At 42.3% G+C, this 24,461-nt stretch overlaps 1 protein-coding gene across 1 annotated transcript in view; it reads left to right on the forward strand.

The window, feature by feature from the left end:
* The window catches only part of ache (acetylcholinesterase (Yt blood group)), a 35,109-nt gene that overhangs the window by 4,901 nt on the left and 5,747 nt on the right, over nt 1–24,461 (forward strand). Inside the window, exons 2-8 of the mRNA XM_083937586.1 lie at nt 17,147–17,670; nt 18,432–18,655; nt 18,750–19,010; nt 20,502–20,724; nt 20,857–21,087; nt 22,192–22,384; nt 23,342–23,520. Coding sequence (XP_083793712.1) covers nt 17,238–17,670; nt 18,432–18,655; nt 18,750–19,010; nt 20,502–20,724; nt 20,857–21,087; nt 22,192–22,384; nt 23,342–23,520 — 1,744 coding nt within the window. The 5' untranslated portion in view covers nt 17,147–17,237. The remainder of the gene's footprint in view (nt 1–17,146; nt 17,671–18,431; nt 18,656–18,749; nt 19,011–20,501; nt 20,725–20,856; nt 21,088–22,191; nt 22,385–23,341; nt 23,521–24,461) is intronic.

A 24,461-nucleotide genomic window follows, 5' to 3' on the forward strand; every position in this document is an offset into this window, starting at 1 on the left:
TATGTGCCCTGTGATAGACTGGCATCCTGTCCAGGGTGTACCCCGCCTCTGGCCCTGGGATCAGCTCCAGCCCCCCCCGCGACCCCGATAGTGACAAGCGGTTGAAGATGAGTGAGTGAGTGTGACTAGAGTGTGAAAGGCACTACAAAAGCAATAGAATGTGAATGTAGGGTCCTGGGAGTGTAACAATACTTTTATTACACTTTAACTCGCTGAGTCGTCGGTGACCACTCAGACAACTTCAAATTCAGTCCAGCCTTCTATTCTTTGTTCTGTTGTTTTTATCAGTCAGTGGACATTACATTATATTTTTATATTACAGCAGGGCGAGCACGCTACGGTGTTTCTGCCGGGTGGTCTATAGATATGAATGGTGATGACACAGCAAAAATGTCAAACCGCAAACCACGGTAACAGGCTCCGTGTTTCAAGACGGATGAGTGGGTCTGATGAGAAGATGGTAACAAGTTATCCTGCCATGATGCCGCATACTTCTGCAACAGTTACCACAATAATATACAGAGGAACAAGTAGGATGTCCCTGAATTCTAAACGAACAGGGCACGAGGAACCATGAGGGTATTGTCAAGCCCCCTGAAAAGGTCCTACTCACTTGACATTCAGAAGGGTGGAATTAATCCTCTGGAAGAACAGGGTCCAGGACCATTTATGGACATTGAGTTTGGGTTCAGTTCAGGATTAAAGGTTTCCCCACACTCACAGTGTTGCATGGACGCAGTGTAGCGCTCTCAAACGTCCAAATAGAAACGGTTGAGAGGTTCATTATGTGGATAAAAGTAGAGGAGGTTTCAGACACAGCCTTGATGATGGCTCATTTCAGACGTTTACTGTACATATTTAGACGTTTCCCATCATGAGCCCTACTCTTCCTCTCACTGCGTGTTTGTGTGCATGCCCATGTGCCCGTGTGTGTGTGAGTGTTTATGTCTTGTTATGGCGGCGTTGTGTGAAACATTAGATGGCCAAACTGCGATATGGAAAATTCCAGTGATTCCCCTGCTGCCAGTCTGTCTGCCTGTCACAGAGCTGAGATGCTTCACTAGTGCGGGGTACAGATTTAGTCTTAGAATGAGCTTATGCCACTTTTAATACCATAACATGAAGGTGGGCAGTAAGAATAATGCAAGTAATCATAATGTTAGTGGGTGTTCAGTCGTGAATGTACTACAATGCCTCAATGACCCAAGCCAAGTTCCTGTGGTTCTGCTTGCCACCTGATTAAAGTGAAGGGATTAGCCCACAGACTGTGTAAAACGATGGACGACGCAGCTCCACTTCCTCCCACTGTGCAAAAGAGAACAAAATATGGGGCGCCGCCATGTTGTAATTTCCCAACTAGAGTCTGTGCAGGATCAGGCAGTAGAGTCAAGTCATCGAAGTTACGTCCATACGTCCACCCGCCCCACCAATCGTGAGTCAGCTGTCAATCATGCCGTTTCACCCTATTTTTATAGACATCAGATCACTAATTAAAAACCAAATGAACAAGAAAAGGGAACACAAGGGAAAACACCTTTATTGGCAGTCACCATGAGGAACATTTGTTTTACTTTCTGTTTTTAGTTTGTTAAAGGCTGAATATGGAGAATGAGCAGAACACCGCCATCCAGTGTCTCAAGATCGTAGTCGCAACAACAAAAAAATAACTCCAGCGGGTTGCCAGGTTTGTTGCCGAGTGTGTCAGCGATCAGCCCGCTCCATGTCAGTGATGAATCATACAACAATTATTCGACTAATCAGTTAATATGAAAACAGTATTCAACTGGTAAGTAAGTCTTTCTGTGAGTGCTGTGGAATCCATTAGCTAGCTCTCAACTCAACATGATTCCTTGTTTCCGTAGCAACAACAGACAACAGAACGTGACAGAAAGTCATTGTCAAACCTGTCAAAATTAAAAAAAATATACAGTATATGCATTCAGACTTAATATATTTCTTTATTGAAAAGCAATACTTTCATTTTTTATTTATTCGTTTATTTCAGGCATGTCAGTTATATAAATCCTCATCACACATTATCTTGGTTTACAATTCACACGACCAAGGGGAAAGCAGGAGAAGCAAAAGCTTATCTAGTCCTGCCCCGTTACCTAAGAATACTTTATCTTCTTCATACTATTTCTCTTGTGTATTTGTACCCCTCTAAACGCCCCGGGGGTGTGTTGTTATTATTATTATTATTATTATTATTTTTAAATAAAGCTTTTAATAAAGAGTCTCCATAACCTTTAATTAGTGAGTTAGTTAGTTAGTTAGTAGAGGGGGCGGGGTTTAGGGCCTATACTGAAGCCAGACACCAGGGCCAAAGCACCTTCTGTCTCAGACTGCTAGCTAGTGAGCTGCTATGACAGTCGTGGTCACACATATGCAAATTAAGCTGCAGACCAGCATGCGTAAGTGTTTAACCATTGAAATCCCTCATTGTGATACATATTCTGTAAATTCACTGGAGAAACAGTATAGCCTACAATTGTTACACCTCAAGGTGATCATATTGAAGCAGCATACTGAATGGCTGCCGTAAAACAAGTTTGCATACCAGTACCTGCTCTGCATCCCCAAAGCTCAGTACCAGAACCATTGAAACATTGAAATCATCAGCGTTATTTGTGCTAGTGTGAGCCATAACTGTTCCATAAGTACATTTCAACTCAAATCTTCAATCAAATTCAGATGAAAGTGTTCATCGTCACATTCTCCTCCTCCCAGAGTGCACAGGAGACGGACAGACTGTGGTAACTGATGAAGTGAGCTTTTCCCACGCAAGTGGCAGATTATTATCATTTTTTTGCCTCCACTTTTTTCAAGTTCTGTCTGTGATGAACGCACTGCTTTAACCGCAGAAGCAACGTGTTGAACTCTCGGTATTCTTGTGTGTGTGTGTGTGCGTGTGTGCGCGTGCATGCATGTGCGTGTGAACTCACCTTGACTTCTGTCAGAATTGTTCCTTTTCTTGCCTTCCTCCCATTGTTGACATGATTCGGCGTAAAGAAGTGTTGATCAGCAGCTCATTTCTATGTGTCAGTATCACGAGGGGCTTTACATTGACCATTTATGCTCGATCCATGTGCAGAGTTGATTTGGGATTTCTAAAAGGAAAATGTGCACTGGCAGCATGGATGGATTACTGAAATGGCCAGGCACAGGCCTAGGGGCCCATAAGGCCAGAGACCCATAAAGGCTGACGTAAAGGCGTAAATTGTTACACAAAATGACCAAAACTGCTCACAAAGAGACAAACAATGACTACAGGAATGCAAAACGACCACAAAGAGACGCTGAATAACTAAAAAAACAGACACAAAACGACCCCCACAGAGACAGAAACTACAACAAAGACACACAAACGGATTAAAAATAGATGTAAAATGACCACAGAGAAACAAAACGATGACCTAGAAACGTAAAATGTCTAAAAATAGATGAAAAACAGTCACAGGGAGGCAACCCAATTACAAAGACAAACAAAACAGCTAAAAATGGACATAAGATGGCAACAAAGAGAAACAAAATGACTTTTAAAAAGAGACTACAGCAGACTCTTTGAATTTGGGTATCAAAGTCCATCCATGACGGCAGGTTGGTTTATTTTATCCACAGTCCTGTTCATTTTTACCTACACACACAATTTACATTAAACAACATGGCTTTTGCATGTCAGCTACCAGGCTTTGTTCTCTTCCCTGTTGTCTGCCCATCGCAGCTTCTCCTGCGTTCTCTTTCCTCAGCATCACAGTCACAAATCACCGGAGACTTTTGCTCTCCCATTTTGTTGCTGAGTTTTGCCTCGGAACGTCTTTATTTTTCCTATGTGATTTGAACGTTGTTTCTATAAATAGTAATTATCTAACCACGTGTGCTTTCCCAGTGAATCTCTAAAGCTACGCTTGGATGCTTTTTAGTCTACCCTTTCCATAAATAGGTGATTCTCAGATTCATTGATAAATACAGTGTACAGCTGTAGCGGGTCTTCCATACAATGACATTGACTTGTCTGTCCAGTGTTTTATACTGAGAGACAGATGACTTGCACCCGCCCCCACTGAAACCAATCCTCCTGTGAACTTCATACACAAATTCCTCGGTCTAATTTGAGAAGTGACACACTTTCTCCCACCCGGTCCCAGGCCCCTCCACTCAGTGTCTCCCCTCGGTCCTCCTCTCTTATTTCCTCACCCACTGTAACTCTCCGCTCTGTTTTGTATTCCCTCCTTTCTTCTCAGGGATCACCATCACAAGTCTGGGTGAATACTCGACTCTGATTGGCTGCAGGGTGTCCATTAAAACGAGATATAGCACACCTGCTAAGTGGTTCAGCATTCTAATTGAATGCGCTAAATGAAAGTCATAATCCATAAGATTTGAGATGTGTTGGGTCTAGCGGCCTCTTTGGCAGTAAGATGTAACTGCAGGTGAGCCTCCATCTTGTCACGTTTACAGTCGCTCTGTGTGTTGACTTTCTTTTTTTGGCTCTTTTGTAAACTTTATTGAATTTATCAACCTATTAACCTCTCTACCTCCAGTCCGTCCCCTATATGTTCCCCTCCTAAATCCACACAGTCGCATACATTTGCTGCATCTGCCCTTACTACAAGCCTGACTCAGAAGTCGGAAGTTCCCGTTTTCCGATTACAAGTGAATGCAGCATAACCGTTAGTGACAAGTTCGGCCCTTAGGCTGTATGGGTGGGCCTGGAGACCAACAGCTGTCAGCAGCGTCACTAACATGGCGGCGTATTTACATCTAGAGAGGGAATGTCTCCACAGACAGACAGAGGTGAATACTCCGCGAAAAAGCAACACCTGCTCTCATTAGTGGGCCCTATGATCAATCACCATTGTTTTAACTAGATATTAACTTAAAAGACAATTGATTAGATGAAAATGATGAGCATTGAGTGAGGACTGCTCAATTTATCAAATGTTATTTTTAGATATAATTTTGGAATCCAGTGATAGATAATCATTATAAAACAATTATTGTGCCGCATTCTGTTTCACAATGATGCTCGGGTTTTGTTTCATGTGTTAGATTCAGCACTTTGTTTTCCTGTACAGTGGTGTGCTCTCGCTCCTCACCGAGTTACTGACTGGAATATATTATTATAGTGTTGAAAATACGTTCAGGAATGTTCAGCAGGTTGTGAGCAAAATATGTAGCAGCCAGATCAACGGTGGAACGTAGTTTCACTTGTCATGACTTTAATTATGTGAAATTGCTTAACAAAGACAAACCATATGTTTCCCTCTGTCTGTATTGATACACCTTCCCAACTGCTGATAAAACTACTTGTGTTAGCTTTTTGCTAACTCTGTGACAAAACAAGGAAGTATTTCTTGTTAAACAATAGTCAGGTGCAGTGACTGTGTGCATCCTCCTGAAGTCTTGTCAAAGAATGGCAAGTCCCAGCATGCATTTCCCCCTAAATCTACAAAAACATTTCTGTTTGTGTAGGCAAACCGTTGCCTATTTACATCCAGCAGACATAGAGCGACGTCAGCGGTTGAGTGTGTCTGTCTGCAGGTATAGCTACAGAGGGTTCATCCGAGCGGTTTCCACTGCCTGCTGCTGCTGCTGCTGCTGATGATGCTGCTGCTGATGCTGCTGCTGCTGCTGCTGCTGCTGCTGCTGCTGCTGCTGCTGCTGCTGCTGCTGCTGCTGCTGCTGGAAAGAGTTTGCAGGCTGTAAAACCATAGAAAATGAATTTAAAGAGGGCACAAAGCAGATAGCAGAGCTGGGGATAATTCTATGTGGCTTCAGCAACACAGTTCACATTACACACAGTCATCTGATCCATTGGTAATGAAAAAATATCGATTAGCGGTGTTTAAACACGTGTTAACATTGGAAAATTCCATAGGACTTTATAGTATTTTATTAAAACACTTGGAACATAGGAACATTTTCATATTGTCAATTTGTTTAGTAGCTCTGACCTTCTTTTGTCATTGTTTCTCATGGAACACATCAACAGAATATAGAGTGGATGGGCACGGTAATTCAATAATAATAATAATTCACAGGGATGAACAATTTGGAGACAATATCTAATGAAAGAGGTGTGTGGTTTGTAGAGCAGTGCTCAACAATGCCGTAGGCTTCAAATAAAAACCTTTAACTATACCGAACCCACCCTTAAAATGAAAAAAAGAAAGTTCAACAGTCACTTCACTATGAAAACAACAGATATATTGCTTATGTATGACAGACAGTAATATCCTGTGGACTGTCATTTCAAACACGTGAATTGTGTAAAACAAATCAGATTGGAATGCCTCATGCTTGTGCCAGTAAAACCCAAGGATAAAACAGCTGGATCGAAGCATTAGACTCAATTTTATATTCTTCACTTGGCTTGATGTGCTAGGTATTCCAAGCTCGAGGCACTGCTCACTGTTAGATGTCAACATCTGTATCCTCCCACCTTAAAACTTCTCACTATTTGGCATAAATTACCTCCTCTCTCCAAACAAGGCCCACTGCAGTCTTTGTGGTAGAGGACTGCGAGAGCACCTGTCAAACTGAGGTTTATTACATGCATAGTATGTACAAGCCTCCAGACTTTGTGCTCACTGGCTCGTCACCTCTTTCATCCTCCCCTCTCCTTTTCCAGCATCCTCATTCTCCACTTCCCAACAGCCTTGCTCTCTTTCTCTCTTCTCTTTTACCTCCCCACTGTTGTTCCCGCCACGCAGCTGTCACTGCTATAAATAATTGCGATGCATACGCTCAGACACACACACACACACACACACACACACCATAAAAATACTTCTTTCCTTCTTCCATTCCCTCCCCCGTCCCTCTCTCTTACATGAGGTCCTTCCTTGATTTTTCAGCAGTGTAGACCAGTGTAAATATAATTTCATATTGTCAGTCATTGGTGCCAGACAATTAACAATAGAATAAAAAAACGTGCAGTTTAAAAACCTGATCATAAACACCATGTAAACACCGTATCCCCGGGTAAAATCAGAGTTCTCATACCCCTGATAACAGACCTAGAGAACTCCTTTAGTAATGCGCATGTGCTGGTGGCTTTTGACCCGGAAATAGAATAAATAAAAAAACAACCACAATAGAGCGTTACCTTTAAACCAAGGGAGGACTGCACCATGGCAAGTAACATTACTACCAAGAAAACCTGTTTCTGTCGTAATTCTGTCCTAAAGTCGGCCGTTTTCCCCCCACTTGTGATTTTAACAAAGGTGAACCGGAAAATAAAGCCGCATTCAGTCCAGCGGTATGTTGGCGGAGCGCCACCTACTGTACTGGAGGCTGAGTTGCTCCGTCATTCAATCCCCTCTCATGTATATGTGGGGAACTTCAATAATCCGATTGTTTCCTTAACCGGGGTAATAGCAATTTCGGGTAACTGATGTGCATGTAAACGCACTAAGTGTGGTGGAACATGGCTGGGTCTGATTTGGAGCAACCACCATGGCAGAGTGCTGAATGACGTGAACATCCATATCAATGTTGTAAGGAAAGACAATAGAAACACATTTACACTACTTTATTTGATTCATCATAAAGGTCCAAACCCTTCCATGTTAGTGAGACACATCAAATATTTTTTTCCCAAAGATGGTTGCTGGTAGTTCTTATCATGTTGATGTATGTGTTTGTAATTAGTTATTTGATACTAGAGCGACCCAAATGTTCTGATTGACAGCTGTGATTGACAGCTGGGATTGACTGTTGACTGCGACTCCACCGCCTGTGCACTGCTGCACAGACTCCAAACTGATAAGATGGCGGCGGCCATATCTGGGATGCTTTGGCTTCATCTTTGTACAGTCAGAGGAGACACATCATCCATCTTTATATACGGTCTATGGGTGTGACAGTTAATAGAGGGCCCCTCTCATTCAACATTGCACTTCCTTAGGTCCTCTGCAATACATCCGCCCAGTGGGAAGTCGTTTGGATGAACAGTTGTCGAGAAAATCTAAAGACAGACAGACAGACAGAGAGTCCTTCCATTGTAGAGTGTAACGTTTGCTATGTTATGTGAGGGTTAGCACTGTCGCCTCACAGCAAGAGGGTTCCTGGTTCCAATCCTTTCTGGGGCCCTTCTGTGTGGAGTTTGCATATTCTCCCTGTGTCTGCGTGGGTTTTCCTCGGGTTCTCCCACAGTCCAAAGACATGCAGGTGTTAGGTTAACTGATGACTCTAAATTGCCCGTAGGTGTGAATGTGAGCGTGAATGGTTGTCTGTCTCTGTTTGTCTCTATGTTCCCTGTAATAGACTGGTGTCCTGTCCAGGGAGTATCCCCCCTCACGCGGGATGGTTATGTTATGTGACAACAACTATATGAACTAAGTAACTAACTAAGAAGGACTATTACAGCCGTACAGTAGGACTGATAGGACTTCAACACAGAAGCCTTCTGATGGTTTTCCAGTGAAAAGCCTTGAAGATGAAACAGCAGCAGTAGTCCATAAGTCAAAGGAGAACAAATGAGGGAAAAGTGAGTCGGCTGTCTATAAGGCGTTCATAAGAACAGGAACGTGGAACACAACTCCGAACCACAAATATTACAGTGCAGGCCCGTAACGCAGCTGCTTCCCCCGGTAGTGAAATGTAGGTTCTTTGAGTACCTAAAACACTTATTATTACACCAGTGGTTGTTAAGTGAACTGCAGTCAGAATCCTGTTGCTCACACTCCGTAGGCATGAGCATGCACATGTTTGTATAATGATGTAAAATGAAATACAATCATATTTAGAATAACGCTAGCTTACTGTTTGCAAATCACTCCATTAGCCAACTCCACGAAGCAACCCACGGCAGATTCATGCCACAGTGCTGAGCCACAACCAGTTGGCCAACCTTAGCTTAGGTTATGGTGAACTAATGTTAGCGAGCGAGCTAAAGTGAACCAGCTAGTTGTAACTTAGCTAAGCTGCATGGCTCTGGCATTGCTTGTTTCAAAAAGCCTCGTGAGTCTGGATGAATTAGCTAACATTATCCACTCAAGACAGTACTTTGCTACGTCCGCTAGCTAGCAATTCATCCACATTGGCAAGCAAACTAAGTTAAGTTAACATTAGCCAGGTAAAATCACAGAAGGGTTGCAATGTGCCACCACAAAACAGTCCACACATGCTGATCCTCCGCATTCTGCAGTGGCTGGCAGCCCACCACCCTCAGCCAGCCTAAACTCCAGCCCCGACCCCTGACTGCCCTGAGTCCAACTCCCTGCTGGATCAGCAAACCTGTAGTTGCCGTTAAACCGGACAACCACCAACCTTAGGTCCATTTCCAGAGCTGGTGGGTGCTGGTTGTTTGTTGACGTTAGCGGACTCCGTTTCTGAGCTAACGTTAGCTAATGTTGCACACTGTTGGCTGAAGCGGAGCTGAAGAGAGGCAAGGGACACCTGACTTTTCAAGAGAATTCATCCCAAGTTCTTTTCATGGAAGTCAATTCACAGGCTGTTATAGGCAACTGAGAAAGTCAGGGAAGGTCTCATTTATAAGTTATGTTACAACCCATTCATTATTAATAGGCCTTCAATAAGACATAATAGTTACACAGAAAACCTTTAAGCTAACAGGTCCTGATGAAGGTCACTGTGTGACCGAACAAAAGAAAAATGTATGTAAGCAGCTTTTTCAATTAAAACGAGGTTAACAATAACTACACTAATTATCTTACAGTCACATGCCTGTATGAGAATGAAAGGGTTCAAGGTTCAAGGTTTCTTTTATTAGCACACAAGGGTAAATCTGTTGTGCAGACGAGAGATTCAGCATTTCAGGCTTCAAACGAGACATCACAGCAATACCAGTGACATTAAGACTAATTATTTACACGCTTCATCTTCACCACTTCAGTTTCCAGGGCACTCAGCACTCCACCTCACCAAAGCTTAGAAACTGGACTGTTTTCAGGTGTTTCCCTTCTGAAAGTGTGCATAAAAACAGGTGGATGGAAACACGTCCTGGCGCTCTACCAGCTGAGTAAGCACCAATGCCCTCCTTAAAAGTCTCATCAAAATAAAGCCTCAGTATTGACATTGTTCCGTATATGAGATGATATTGCTCTCTGAGATGTACTGTGTGCTCCGTCTGCGTTTTACACCCCCCACCCCTGCCCCCACATCCAGCGACATTGAGCATGCTACCATACGCTACACTGCTGCAATCAACTCTCACAAACACGGTGTCAGACCCCAGTTTGTGTTTGCTTATAAATGTGTAACAATGCCTGGAGACAGTTGTCTCCCACCTGTCAGGTCGGAGGCTCCTGTTTATGTTTTGCAATGTATGGTTGTCATAGGGACAGGATTAGCTTGGAGGTGCTGTAAGGGATAGGGGGCAGCTGTGTGTGTGTCTGTGTGTGTATGTGTGTGTGTGTGTGTGTGTGTGTGTACTATTTCTGACCACACTCCTTCTTAGTTGTATAGAGGATCTATTTTGGCGATGTCACCTTTCTTTCCCCCTCACACACACGTTGAAATAAACAGCGTGGTGATATTATCAATGGGCGTCCAACAGGAACAGTGTGAGTGAAGCGCAGATTGAATCTCTTTACTGTTTCCCAAATTAAATCCTTAAAAGATGTGTCCTGGCCACTTCATCCTATTGTCTTACCTATAACAAACGTCCCATGATGTTACCATTACTGTACATCCAGAGCAAACTTTATCAAGATTCAAGAAGTTTTATTTATCCCGAGGGAAATGATTTTGCAACAGTTTCAATACAAAGATGGGAAAGGATCAGAGTAACAATAAGCTAACATAAATCAAATCAAAATAAAGCTAACATCAAATGAATTAAACAATTAACTAGATGTGACAGAGTGCAACAGACATTGTGGTTAAACGTAGGTAAATACAATATACAACAATACGCAGCGTGCAGTTTAGCAGCATGTTGAAATAAAATAATTACAAACTAAAGAAGTGATAAAGAGCGATAAGTGAAAACAGTGGTTAAAGTGTGTCCAGCTGATATCTTCACTCAGTATTAAACTGTGTCTGTGTGGTCATACCGACCGATGTGAGATTTTTGAGGCCGATACAAATTTTAAGGGGAAACAATTCAGATTTCTGATATATGGCCGATGAAGGGACATTTTTAGCAAGTTCTCAACCAATTCTAGACATGAACTAATAAACAAAAAGATAAATTGCTAAAGAAATCTTTTATTCAGTATCAGTCAATTTTATTATTAATAAATAAAATACAAATAAATATCTATATGAAACCATTTCTCAGTCCCCCCAAGCATTGTTTTCTGCATTATATGTTGTGTAAGAAAGGTTTTTTATAATGGTGCATATCAGAAAACATATATGCTGATATTATTGAGGATTCTCACAATACTAGGATTTCATAGTCTGTACCGATACCCGGGAAAATACTCAACACTTGATTTTTGATGCCACAGGGAGAAAAGAGTTTTTGTAATAAAGATGAGAACAATAACAGCAATAACAAAACTCTTCAAAAGTGGTCTGACGTAGTGAAAATCAGAAAAAACACACATAACTGTAGGGTGTATATCTAAAAATGACACATGTGTTTGTTTGATTGGGTTGTAGAGCTCAGGGTTTCTGTGCACATAAACGTTTGTGTTTCTGGGACTTTGGCTCCATGTTCAGTTCTAAATGGACTCTTAAATAGAGTTGGTAAAGCAGAACCACTGCTTCTGTCTCGTTGCTGGTCGACTTTTCACACATGATTGTGTCGTCCTGGTAAATGAACGTCTTTGAACCTTAGACGGGCCGATGATGTTAGCTGCTTAGTTAGTATTAACTGTTCAATACGTCAGTGTTCCTGACTCTGAATCCACTATAAAAACCCAGCTGTCAGTCTTTAAGACGCTTTGCATCTTTGTTGTGCTACTGGTTCACATCTTTAGCCTGTCCCCGCTCGTTAGCTTCGTATGCTAAATACTTCCAAACGGTACTTTAGCATTGTTCATTTCCTACTTAAACTGGTGGTGAAGGTGCTCCAGCAGCAGCTCTGAGTGTTCAGCCAGCTCAGTGTTGATAACGTGATGAACCAGCGTCCATGTGCTCAGAGAGACGAGCTGGAGCTTCTGTGTGGGTGATGATCCGGGTCAGCTGGAGGAGGAGGAGGCTGCACTGTTGAATACTGAACTGAAGTTACTATCTAATTCAATACTCATTTTCAGTATTGATTATTTTCTGTCAATTTTTTGACGACCCTAACAACAATAGATACCAATCTGCCTGTGATCTGCCGTTCATTTTGGTAAATGGACTTGTACTTATATAGCACCTTTCTAGTCTCCTGACTACTCAAGGCGCTTTCACACTACTTGTCACATTCACACAGATATTCACACTGATGGTAGCGGACATCTACATACCATCTAATCTAATCTAACCATTCACACCACAGCACAGGGAGCAATTCAGTGTCTTGACCAAGGACATTTCGACATGCAGACTGGGGGAGCTGGGGGATCGAAACCGCCGATGTCTCGAATGGAGGACGACCCACTCCCTCACTAAGCCACAGTCGCACTGATATATTGGCTAACCAATATATCAGTGTGGCTCTAATCATACACTGTATAGTTTATTGGCGTTTGCTGAAGACCAGTACTGATATTGTGGCTTGTGATCAGGCACAAACTAAGTGCAGATGGTTATTTTCATAACTCCAAGTTGATTGACATTGACCCTACAGATTAAATGCACGGGGGTAAGACCCTATAAATAACAGCCACGACTGTTTTCTTAAACCAGGGATATGCATTAGTCTCAAATGCCAAGTCATGTCTGTGAAGTCCAATCTGATTCAAGTGTGAAGTCTTCATAATGCTTCAGACTGAGTAACAATGTGGCTATTTGTGGAGATCAGGTCGCTGCAGATGAATAGCATCCCCTTGAGTAATTAATGAGGGCATATAGAACCCTCAGTTAGGAAAAGTCAGGATACTGGAGCCCACGCCTGCTTCTTTAATGACTTTTTATTAGGTGCAAAGGCTGCATTGATTTGTCCTTCTATCTATCTATCTATCATTGTATGTATCAACTATCATTTTAAACTCGGTGTCCCTATTCACTTCAGGGCAAAAGAATTGTTCTCTTTTGGTTTAAGTCCTTAGCTGTCTGTTTTGCTCATTGAGCTGTATGTTTTCAGATTCTATTCAAGACACACTCCTTGTTTTTCCTCTGATTAAATAGAAAAAAAATAGAAAAAAAATTTGGAGAAATAACAAATATCCCTTCCCCCAGGACTATAAAACTATACGTTTTATTATCTTCGAGCAGGGGTGTCAAACTGATCCAGTATAGGGCCGCTGTGGCTGCAGGTTGTCATTCCAACCAATCAAGAACACACCTGACTCGGCTAATTCAATCACCTGAACTGTCTTCACACAGTTGATTTGTTGGATCAGGTGTGTTTTTCATTGGTTGGAATGAAAACCTGCCGCCAAAGCGCCGATGAGTTTGACACCCTTGTCTTAGAGTTATTACATTCCTTACTATTAGGATACACACTAGAGATCAAAATTAGAGAACAAATTATTAATACTGGATTTATTCTGAAATATTGTTTTCTTTTTATCGTTCATAATTAGGTTGAATATCCTCTGTGTCTATACCACTGCTGTACCAACATGTTTCTTTAAATAACCAAGGCACTTCAACAAAAACCTTTATTTAGTGAAAAAACCAGTGATCAGAATGAGAGAACAGTGTTAATTGTGTAAGAAGAGAAGATTTCAACACTGTTTTCTTCTCTAGGATTGAAAAATGAACAGGAAGTGTAGAGGCCACAGCTTTGAATGACTTCAGCACATCTGCACCCACAGGACATCACTAGTTTCTCACACTGCTCTGGTTTCATCTTGGTCCATTCTGACTCACTCTCTAACACAGTTCACTAACTGGAGTGGGTTTCTTACACATTCCTGATCCTAGAGAAGAAAACATTGTTGAAATCTTCTCTTTTGACACAATCAACACTGTTCTCTCATTCTGATCACTGTTTTTTTCACTAAATAAAGGTTTTTGTTGAAGTGCCTTGGTAATTTAATAAAACATGTTAGTACAGCAGTGGTATAGACACAGAGGATATTCTATCGCATTCTGAACGGTAAAAAAAAAACAGTATTTCAGAATAAATCAAGTATTAATACTTTGTTCTCTAATGTTGATCTCCAGTGTGCATATCGGGTAAGTGCCACATTAATCCATCAAAAGGTGTGGCATTTATCAGGGTTTAACTCTGATGCCTTTTATAGTCCCTTCATGACCACACACCTGTCTCAGCCTTTGTTGTTAAGTACTGAGGGGCTTTTAACTCGCCTGCATTCTGAAATAAAAGAACTTCCCCTCCTTCACTCTGGAAACTTGGTAATAGAGATCTTAGCAATTGCAGTTAGAGCCAGACTGATCTATCTCTCGGACGATATCATTGGCTGATGTCCGCCTATTACAGATATGCATGTATACAGAATAATGTTAAATATTTTTAATAAAGTTATCTGTGAGGAGGATATGAGTCATATTGGTGCACAACTCACATAGAAAAGCTCAAAAATTCACCATATCTGCTTCCATATTGGTCCATATTTTATCTGGAAAAACATTTTCTCTTAAAACGGGTATTGGTATCAGTCTCAAAAATCCTGTTTTGGTCAGTAGGCTTTCATTACTAGAGAATGGACAATGTAGGATTTTAGCATGTTAAAAAAACACTGACAATAAGTTGTTAGTGTTGAATTTGTAGTAGACACTTTACCGGTGAACTGACTACAGTTTGCTCAAGATATTCCATTAACAGTAACCTTGATTTGGCTCCAGCCCATAAGTTACAGTTTAGATCAAGTAGAATTAATTTAATTGGACGGAAAATCCATCTTCTCATCTGATGTAGTCTATTAAAAGAAGAAGTCGAAAGTGAAAGTGTTTGTGCATGAATGTATGAACCACAATAACAAAAACAAATGTAAGTTTAATCATTTATAGGCTGCACTGTGTGTATGTAGAAATGACCATCTGCAGCATTTCCACTGGGCTTCACTGGGAATTCCACTCTCCCTTTGATGGCTGTAGAGTTTGTTTTGTTTTTTTTAGAGTTTTTTATATTTTTGTTCAATAAGGGGGTTGGGGGGGGGGGGGGGGGGGGGCTTATTATTACCTTATTTAAGATTTTTTTCACCTTTACTAAAAAATGATTTGTGATGCAATAAAAATATTTGTGAACTTTTAAAACTTTGTTGTGTCACTACGTATTGTATTTAAACATAATGACAGTTTTTAAACTTTTTACATTTACGTATTCATCACCAAAACCAGAAAAGTATAGTGCGTAGTACATAAACAATAAAGTAGGTAGTATAGATGTTACTGATCATAGTGTGCATATCAGTATAAATACAGTATGTATACAGTGGATAATAACCAAGGCACTTCAACAAAATCCTTTATTTTGTAAATAGCAGTGAGACGCTAACGTATCCGAGACGGAAAGGCTGGCTAACTACCATCAGCGGGGAGTGAGGTGGAGGGACAGGTGTTTTGCAGAGTTTTGCATGTCTGCTGAGAATTACATCCACCTTGCAGGCAGCAAGGGAATGCTACAGTTAGGCCTACTGAGTCTACTCAAACATAAATGATGTTCAAAAACTAAAATCCTCAGAACATTTTTGATCATTGATGAACCTAACAAAGAAGACTCTTTCATTTCTAAACAGCTTGCCTTCGTTAGTTTTCCCACGTCGATGAGATTCTCGGCACAATATGTAGTTCCCAGGGGAGTTCCCCAGTGGGCAGTTCCTCTTAGGGAGTCCCCAGAACCGTCTGTCCAAAAACACCCAATGTTATCAATAATGAATGGTGGATCGATTCAGAACAGCAGAAGATATGATACACAATTCTTGTGCCAATCAATCTTTCTCCCACTCTGTACCTGTTCTTCACTGTCAGTATGAGATAGATGAAACAAAGGCATTTGTATTTGTGGAGTAATAATACAGCATAGCAAATGTTTTAAAATACACTTTGTGTAAATTACATCAGGATATCAAGTAATCCCATCAGTTGGGGTGTGTGAGCAGTGCTTTGCAGTTAATTTATCTGAGGCACAGCATGTGTTCTCCATTACTCAGAGTAGCACTCTGTATTTGGCAGTTGGAGTGGTTTTGCAGTCTGTGTTTTGTGACAATAGGAAGCCCTTATATCTCTAGAAAGCTTTAAACTGGATCCTGTTTCTTGAAAGGAGTCTATCTATAGCTGGATCCATGTGGTGGAACAGTGATCATCGCACAGCAGAGGCTCCTGAACACACACAGAAGCAGTTTGATTCTACTCTTCCACCGACATGTTTGTCCGCAGGACACTGTCGGACTGCTGTTGTCTTGGTTTTGTGTTAAATATTTAATAAGTCCTTTCTGGGAAGCATCAGGGTGTGAAGACAACCTCACGTGTTTATTAACTGGCTGTGGTGTTCAGTCATGTGGTGTTATCAATTTAATACAGTTCCAGTTGTCCAAATGAATGACTCCATGTAAAAACCATCAAAAATGAGCACGTAATGAGGATTGCCTGGCGTAATGCACAACAGTCTCAATTCATTAGATAATCATCATTACTGTTTGATTGTTTTATACGTGATTTTGCATTAATTTTCCATATTGTATATTGATTACCCAGACCTACATTTATTACATCTCAATTAAATGTATTCATTTCCGAATGTATTTAATGTAAAACTTGTTAGCATGACCCATCCAGAGATTCTGGAAAAATATTTTTCTAGGTTTGTGCTTTGTTCTTTAGTCTTGACCGAAATACATATGTATATTTTTTTGTGTTATATTAGATTCAATATTTGTACTCTTGGACAAAAAGCTCTTTGAACAAATCTTTGAATTTACTTTGATGACACTTCCTACTTCCTCTGTCTTATCATCTCTTTCCTCATCTGATTTCCCCCCCCCCCTTGTCCTCATCACTCTCTTTTACCGTAATCACATTACTCTCTCTCTCTCTCTCTCTCTCTCTCTCTCTCTGTCTGTCTCTCTCTCTCTCTCTCTCTCTCTCTCTCTCTCTCTCTCTCTCTCTCTCTCTCTCTCTCTCTCTCTCTCTCCCTCTCCCTCTCCCTCTATCTCTCTCTGTCTGCCTGAAGAGCTGAGGGGAAGCAGAGCAGACCCTGCCCTCCCTGATCGGAGAGGGAATCACGACCACAGCTCCAGCCGCACAGACAGTCTTTGTCCATCATGCAGACCTCCGTCCTTCTCCTTCTTTCCCCGATCCTCTTCCTGGCCCTCCTCATCCCGACCTGCTCAACACAGAGCGAAGCAGACCTCATCGTTCAGACACGTAGCGGTCGAGTCCGCGGCATCCGCATGCAGGTGCCGGACCGAAGCTACGTCACCGCTTTCCTAGGAATCCCATTCGGTGAGCCGCCGGTAGGAAAGCGCCGTTTCCGCCGTGCTGAGCCCAAGCGTCCGTGGACAGGGCTGTATGAGGCCAACGATTACCCCAATGCCTGTTACCAGTTTGTGGACACGTCGTTCCCCGGCTTCCAGGGCAGCGAGATGTGGAACCCCAACAAAGATATGAGCGAGGACTGCCTGTACCTCAATGTCTGGGTGCCCTCCTCACCCAGACCACACAATCTCACCGTCATGGTGTGGATCTACGGCGGAGGTACTTGGTCACGACTTATTCAGAATAAGACAGAATCTAAATCACTTAGACATGACTCATTCTGCCATAGGGTCAGCAGTGCACCAGGTTGTACATTGTGCTCCTGCAGAGAGTATAAAAAATGTAATTAAAGATATCAGGCATCTGTTTAAGGAGTGTCCACTCCTCCACTCTTTGTAGAGAGCAGTCATTTCAGTCTATGCAGACAAGTCAATGTGGAGTCAAAGTACCTGTTTGAAATGCTTGAACTCAGAATTTTCTTGGGCAGTGCCCAGGAGATGAACTGGAACCTCTTCAGCCACCAGTCAGTTCTATAAAGTTGGTCAATACAGGGACTTGAACCCAGATACCCTTTGGTTTCCAAGTCAAGTCCCCACAGACTAGCCACTAGACAAAACTGCTCTTTCTATATGCAATAAGCTGCATATAAAAGAAATAGTAATCGGTCTTACAGAGCACAAGGTTTTTTATATGCAGAACCAGGATCATCTTAGCCAATGATTTTGCAGCTACTGGAGTGATTTGACCAAATTTTTGGGTTATAATGTAAAATATAGAAAAGGGCGTAATCTGCCTCCCAGACTATGACAGTGTGTCTTAAATTTTCAACTATTTCCTTATAGGTTTAAATATATTGAACTATGTATAAATATAGACATAAAACACCTCAAACTGTAAAAATACTGAAATAAAATCACTTTATTTGTGGGAGATTGCAACACAATAGTCTAATACTATACTGTGATATTTAACATTTCCAGGGTTCTACAGCGGTTCTTCCTCTCTGGACGTGTATGATGGTCGTTACCTAGCTCACAGTGAGACAGTCATTGTGGTTTCCATGAACTATCGAATCGGCGCCTTCGGCTTCCTGGCTCTGCACGGCACCTCTGAGGCTCCTGGTAACGTGGGTCTGCTGGACCAGAGGATGGCACTGCAGTGGGTACAAGATAACATCCATTTATTTGGTGGAAACCCAAAACAAGTGAGTTAGTTTCATTTCTTTATTCTATTCTTTCTACACAAAGAATCAAGTGCATGTCCATTTTGATCCTGATCTCTCTATTCGCTCCAAACAGGTGACTATCTTTGGTGAGAGTGCTGGTGGCGCCTCAGTAGGTTTCCACCTGTTGTCTCCAGACAGCCGGCCTACCTTCACCAGGGCCATCCTCCAGAGCGGGGTCCCCAACTGTCCCTGGGCCTCGGTTAGCCCCGCTGAGGCCCGCAGAAGGGCCACACTGCTGGGCAAACTGGTTGGCTGCAACGGAGGCAATGACACTGAACTAGTTGACTGTCTGCGCAGTAAAAGTCCACAGGAGCTCATTGACCAAGAGTGGCAGGTAATGCAGACTTAGTCAGTAAACACTTCATCCTCTTTTAGGCCTTGAAACACAGGCATCAATACACATTAGCCATCTTTCCACTACCGTGCGACAGGCCGACAGGCCCTGGAGAACAGGCCAGGAGAACAAAAAACATTTGCCTTTATACTATCTGCCGATAGCCAGTCTCCACATCAGGGCACGGTAGCTGCTTGGCTCATGGGTAAACGGTGGGCCATATTCATCTGCAAACTGGCCCAGACATGGCCCCAACATGGCTCCAACATGGCCCCAACATGGACCCAACATGGCTCCTACATGGCCCCAACATGACACCAACATGACACCAACATGGCCCCAACATGGGCCCAGCCCTGTGCGACCTAAGACCAGAGGTGACCATGGAAAAGCGAGTGGAAAGGTGGCTAATGATTCTAAATAACCTACGGCACCAAATGTGGATTAATCTGCTGTTGTAAATACTCCCTAACATACCCGCACTGTCCTCCTTTTTGAGTTATTTGTGTTAAAAACTACATTGACCAGTTTTAGGAAATGACTGAGCCTGTTGTGAAATGAAACTATATATTTGCGAGCTGTTTTAAAGATGTACATCTTCAGTAGAAAGCAGCGAGATTGGGCCTGAGAGCCACAGACAAGAAGTCAGAAAGTATGAGAGACGAACATACACATGGTTGGTTTTGGTCTTTCCATGCGAATTATTGACAATAATCTTCTATAATGGTAAGTCATTTTATATTGACATATCTATATATATTATGGATATTTGGACACTGGAAACCATTGAAAAATACAATAACCAGACAGTATTTTAGAACCCATAAATAATAATAAATAAAAAGGCTTGAAAACTGCCAACAAAATAATCTTTAAAAAAAAGAGGAACACATAAATCAATACTCACAGATTTACAACATGATTCACACTGGTCTAATACAACCAGACATGCTTCAGTATCAAAAGTTTTAGACATTATATATTCTCAAAAATCCCAAATCTTCTATCCCGACATAGGTCATTTTATATCTGGATAATATTATGTCAGGATATAACATGTTTTATGGTCATTCAAATAGTTAATAGTCTATATCAAATAACCACATAGTTAAGTCTATTTTTGTCGTATTTTCTCACGTTATTAACAACTTTAGAGCAAAATGTACATGATAAGCAAAGATCAGAACGTAAAGTGTGGTTTTCTGACATCGGGATAGAAACAGATAGAGTCATATTTATATTGCCATGACGATATATATCATCATGACACCCAGCTATTATATTGTCATATATATTGAGAAAAATCAAGATGTAAGCATTCAAATACATGATACCTTCAGTTCTGCTCTCTACACATTCTGAGATCCACGACCAGATGTGCCGGGGTGCAGCACATCTATCAGGCTACACAGTCAGACATAAGTGAAAGGTAGTGTTGTCTCTGAGGTGTTTTTTCACTCAGCGGTCCCTTTGTCATCCTGTTCTGAGCAGGTCCTGCCGTGGTCCGCCCTCTTCCGCTTTTCATTTGTCCCTGTGGTGGATGGTGAGGTTCTGCCCGACACTCCCGAGGCCATGCTCAGCTCAGGCAACTTCAAAGACACTCAGATCCTGCTCGGGGTCAACCAGGACGAGGGCTCCTACTTCCTGCTGTACGGAGCTCCAGGCTTCAGCAAGGACAACGAAAGCCTCATCTCCAGAGAGGACTTCCTGGAAGGTGAAGCTCCCTCTGCTGAAAAGAACGGATGGAGACACTGCAGAATACTGCAACATTCTTCTCTACATTGTTAATGTAACTGCAGAATCTGACAGTTCTCCATAATCATGCCGTTACCTTTAAATGTCACAGGTGTCAAGCTGGGCGTACCACACGCAAATGATATCGGCCTGGAGGCGGTGGTGCTGCAGTATACTGACTGGATGGATGAGAACAACGGGGTGAAGAATCGGGAAGCCATGGACGACATCGTGGGTGACCATAACGTCATTTGCCCGCTGGCCCACTTTGCTCGCACCTACGCCCAGCATAGCGCCCTCAAGGCGAACATGGGAGTGATGAACAGCGGTGGAAACTCACAAGGTCAGATATAGATAGAGTGTCTGTGTGTTCCAATAACCTATATTATATGTTTGCTAACGCATAAAAACAACTGTCTCAGTGTTTTACCAAAACAGGCATGAAAAGGGGTCAGGTGTGAAAAGGGTGAGATGGATACGGGGGTTATTATTATGACAGATGCCTCTTTCAGCAGCTTTAATTCTTCTCCCTATATATCACCTGTAGCTACCGTTAAGCCTCTGTCAACAGAGCTGCCGGGGAACCTCAATGAACCAGAAATGATTCAAATTATTGGAACCATCGCTCACTAAATTCAGTCAGGCAACTAACAACTAACGCTATTCCACTGTCCAAATCGGTGAGGTGTCTTCTGTTCAGGTTCCGAGTGCTTCGGTCTACACGAGCGAACTGCTTGTACACTTCACAAACCAATCAGGTCGCAGTATTCCCCGACGCGAGGCCCTTCAAGCTTATTTCCTTGCTCTTGCGCTTGTGAATGCTTTTATAGAATTCAAGGCTCCCTTCAGGCGCGAACACGTTTGCAGTTCACTAAGCTCTGGTAAACCTTAATGTCCCGTCCATAACACCCCCCCCCCCCCCCCCCACACACACACACACACACCCACACACACACACACACACACACACAAATATTTTCTCATCAAAGTCAAGTCCAAGTCAGCTTTATTGTCAATTCTTCACATGAACAAGACAAACAAGGAATCGAAATTGAATTTCTCCCTATCCAATGCGTAGACTAGACAAGACAAAGACAAGACACAATTAGGCAAGTGATTAGACACAATGGTAAGTGACACAACATAAATGATCGAACTGCTATAGTAACAACAACACAATACAAAACAATACAATTCAGCGGATCTACACCATTCACGTATTTTGGTCACCTATTTTGGTTTCAAAACGGCAAATTTTGCCGAAAGGTGAGTGATTTTCATGACTGAAAAAACAGCATAATATTTCCATGACCTTGATGAGGTCATAAGAAATGCTCTGTGGGAGGCACACAGAGCATATAACCAGCATCTGCAGAGGTCGGTGATGTCAGACCATTGCTGCAGACACTAAATAAACACTTGTCCTTCTCTTGTCCTGCGCCTCAAGGGGGGGTCTACCTCTACCTGTTCGACCACCGAGCCTCCAACCTGGCGTGGCCGGAGTGGATGGGCGTGATCCACGGCTACGAGATCGAGTTTGTCTTCGGCCTGCCACTGGAGAAGAGACTCAACTACACTATAGAGGAGGAGAAACTGAGCCAACGCATGATGAAATACTGGGCCAACTTTGCACGGACTGGGTGAGGCATCACAGATCGTAAAGAATGAATCTGCTATGTACTTATTGACTATAATGAGCAGCAGAGAGAGAAGAGTACACAGGTGAGGACAGAGAAGTCCATCTAGATTAGGTTGCTTAGCTACAGAGTAGATGAGGTGGTCAGCGACAGACTAGAAGTTACCGTTGGTCAGATGATGTATTTCTCAGTAAAACACTCCTGATACTTCTGTGGCATTCCCAGCAGAGATAGGGACGCTATGGGACTGGCTGGTAGGTCGTTTGGTCTACCAATTTGGTCCAGACTGAAATATCTCTGAAATTGTGGGGTAGATTTCCACAAAATATGGCACAATGGTGCCCAGATGATGAATTCGAAATGAACTAGCACCTCCATCAGGGCAAAGTTTTCACTTATTCATTGGAATATCTCAGCATCTAATCGATGGATTGTCACACCGTGTGATGCAGACCTTCATGGTCCCCAGAGGATGAGGCCCACTGACTTTGGTGATCCTCGGAACTCTAGCACCATCCTCAGGTCTAAACATCAGCATGGTAACTTTCAGAAAGCACTTGTTATTAACAACACCGATGGTCGTTAAGTGACCTGCAGTCAGCATCCAACCAAGCCAAGCCACAGCCAGCTGGCCAACCTTTAGTTTAGGTTTATGGGGGAGCTACAATGGTGGACAAATGTCTGACAACAATTTCTGGACTTTCATAGGATTGTCATTGGACACGTCTTATAGAGGTGTTTAAACTTGACAGGGGAAAAACCTGGATTGGGTTGCACCAGAGTCCTTCTTCAGCTCTTAGTTACTACCACCTATTCAACTAGTGATTTACTTTACAGCTTAAATTAGACACAAGTGGACCTACAAAACTGGTGTGGAGATAATCTTTGAAATCTTCTTTGTATCTGTTTTTAATTGTAACACCCTGCCTTGTTCTACCTGCATCTCTTGATTTGTGTCAGAAATCCTAATGTGAACCATGACGGGCTGGTGGAGAGCAGGAAGCGCTGGCCTCTGTTCACCGTCAGTGAGCAGAAACACATCGGACTCAACACTGAATCAGTGAAGGTCTACAAAGGTCTGAGGAACCAGATGTGTGCTTTCTGGAACCGCTTCCTGCCGCGCCTCCTCAACATCACTGGTAAATTGGTCCCACTTTTGTTGCCAGTGTTGATCTTTGAGAGCTTAAAAAACAAAAAAGATCAATAATAATAATAATCTCATTTGGTGTCATGCTAATGTCAAACAACCTCCACATCTCCTTCAGATTTTTCACAATAAAAGCCCTTTTCTAACTTTGAGAAGACACAACTAACATTTTTTGTTTATGGGAGTGTTGAGTGTGATTGCCGGTAGCTTAAAGGGATGGATGAGATATTTGTGGTTGTATGCATTCCCTATTAGTCAGTGTGTGTACCTACAGCACATGACAGTCTGGAGAAGCAGACAGGAGGACTGACACAGAAGCTAAGAAATGTCCTGCTGTGGACGGGGCTAGCAGCTTAATGTATTTTATTCACCTGTTTCAAATGTACGCTATATTTAGCATATTTTCACCACTTTACCTTGACATCAGACAGCCGATTCCGACAGAGAACTGAAGCTGTTATATACATCTATGTTCTCTTCAAAGCCATCAGACATTGACAAAAACAATCATTTTCATCGTCGGATGTTCAAGCTAAACCAAAGTTTCAAATAATAAGGTAAATGTGTTAATGGGTAACCAGCAGATCTGCTCAGGATATAGACTGATGCCTCCTTTCAGACAGTTTTTCTACTTTGGCAGTCTGACATCAAGCCTTCTCAGATTTTTTTTTTTTTTTTTTTTTTTTGGGGGGGGCATTTTTTCAAGCCTTTATTATATAGGCCGCTTCTCGAGGACCTTCAGCCTCTTTACATGGGGAGACTGCTCTAACCACTGTGCCACCAGCTGCCCTGCCTTCTGCTCCAGGAAAGCACGCCGAGAACACCCCTGAAGTACATCTACTCACAGCTCTGGTAGAATGCGCTGCTGTTTACAACATGTAGCAACATGCTAACGGCAGAAAAAACTGTAATATTTGTTGCTTGCGTTGACTA

Source organism: Echiichthys vipera (genome assembly GCF_963691815.1).
Source record: "Echiichthys vipera genome assembly, chromosome: 22".
In the NCBI taxonomy this organism is placed as follows: Eukaryota; Metazoa; Chordata; class Actinopteri; order Perciformes; family Trachinidae; genus Echiichthys; species Echiichthys vipera.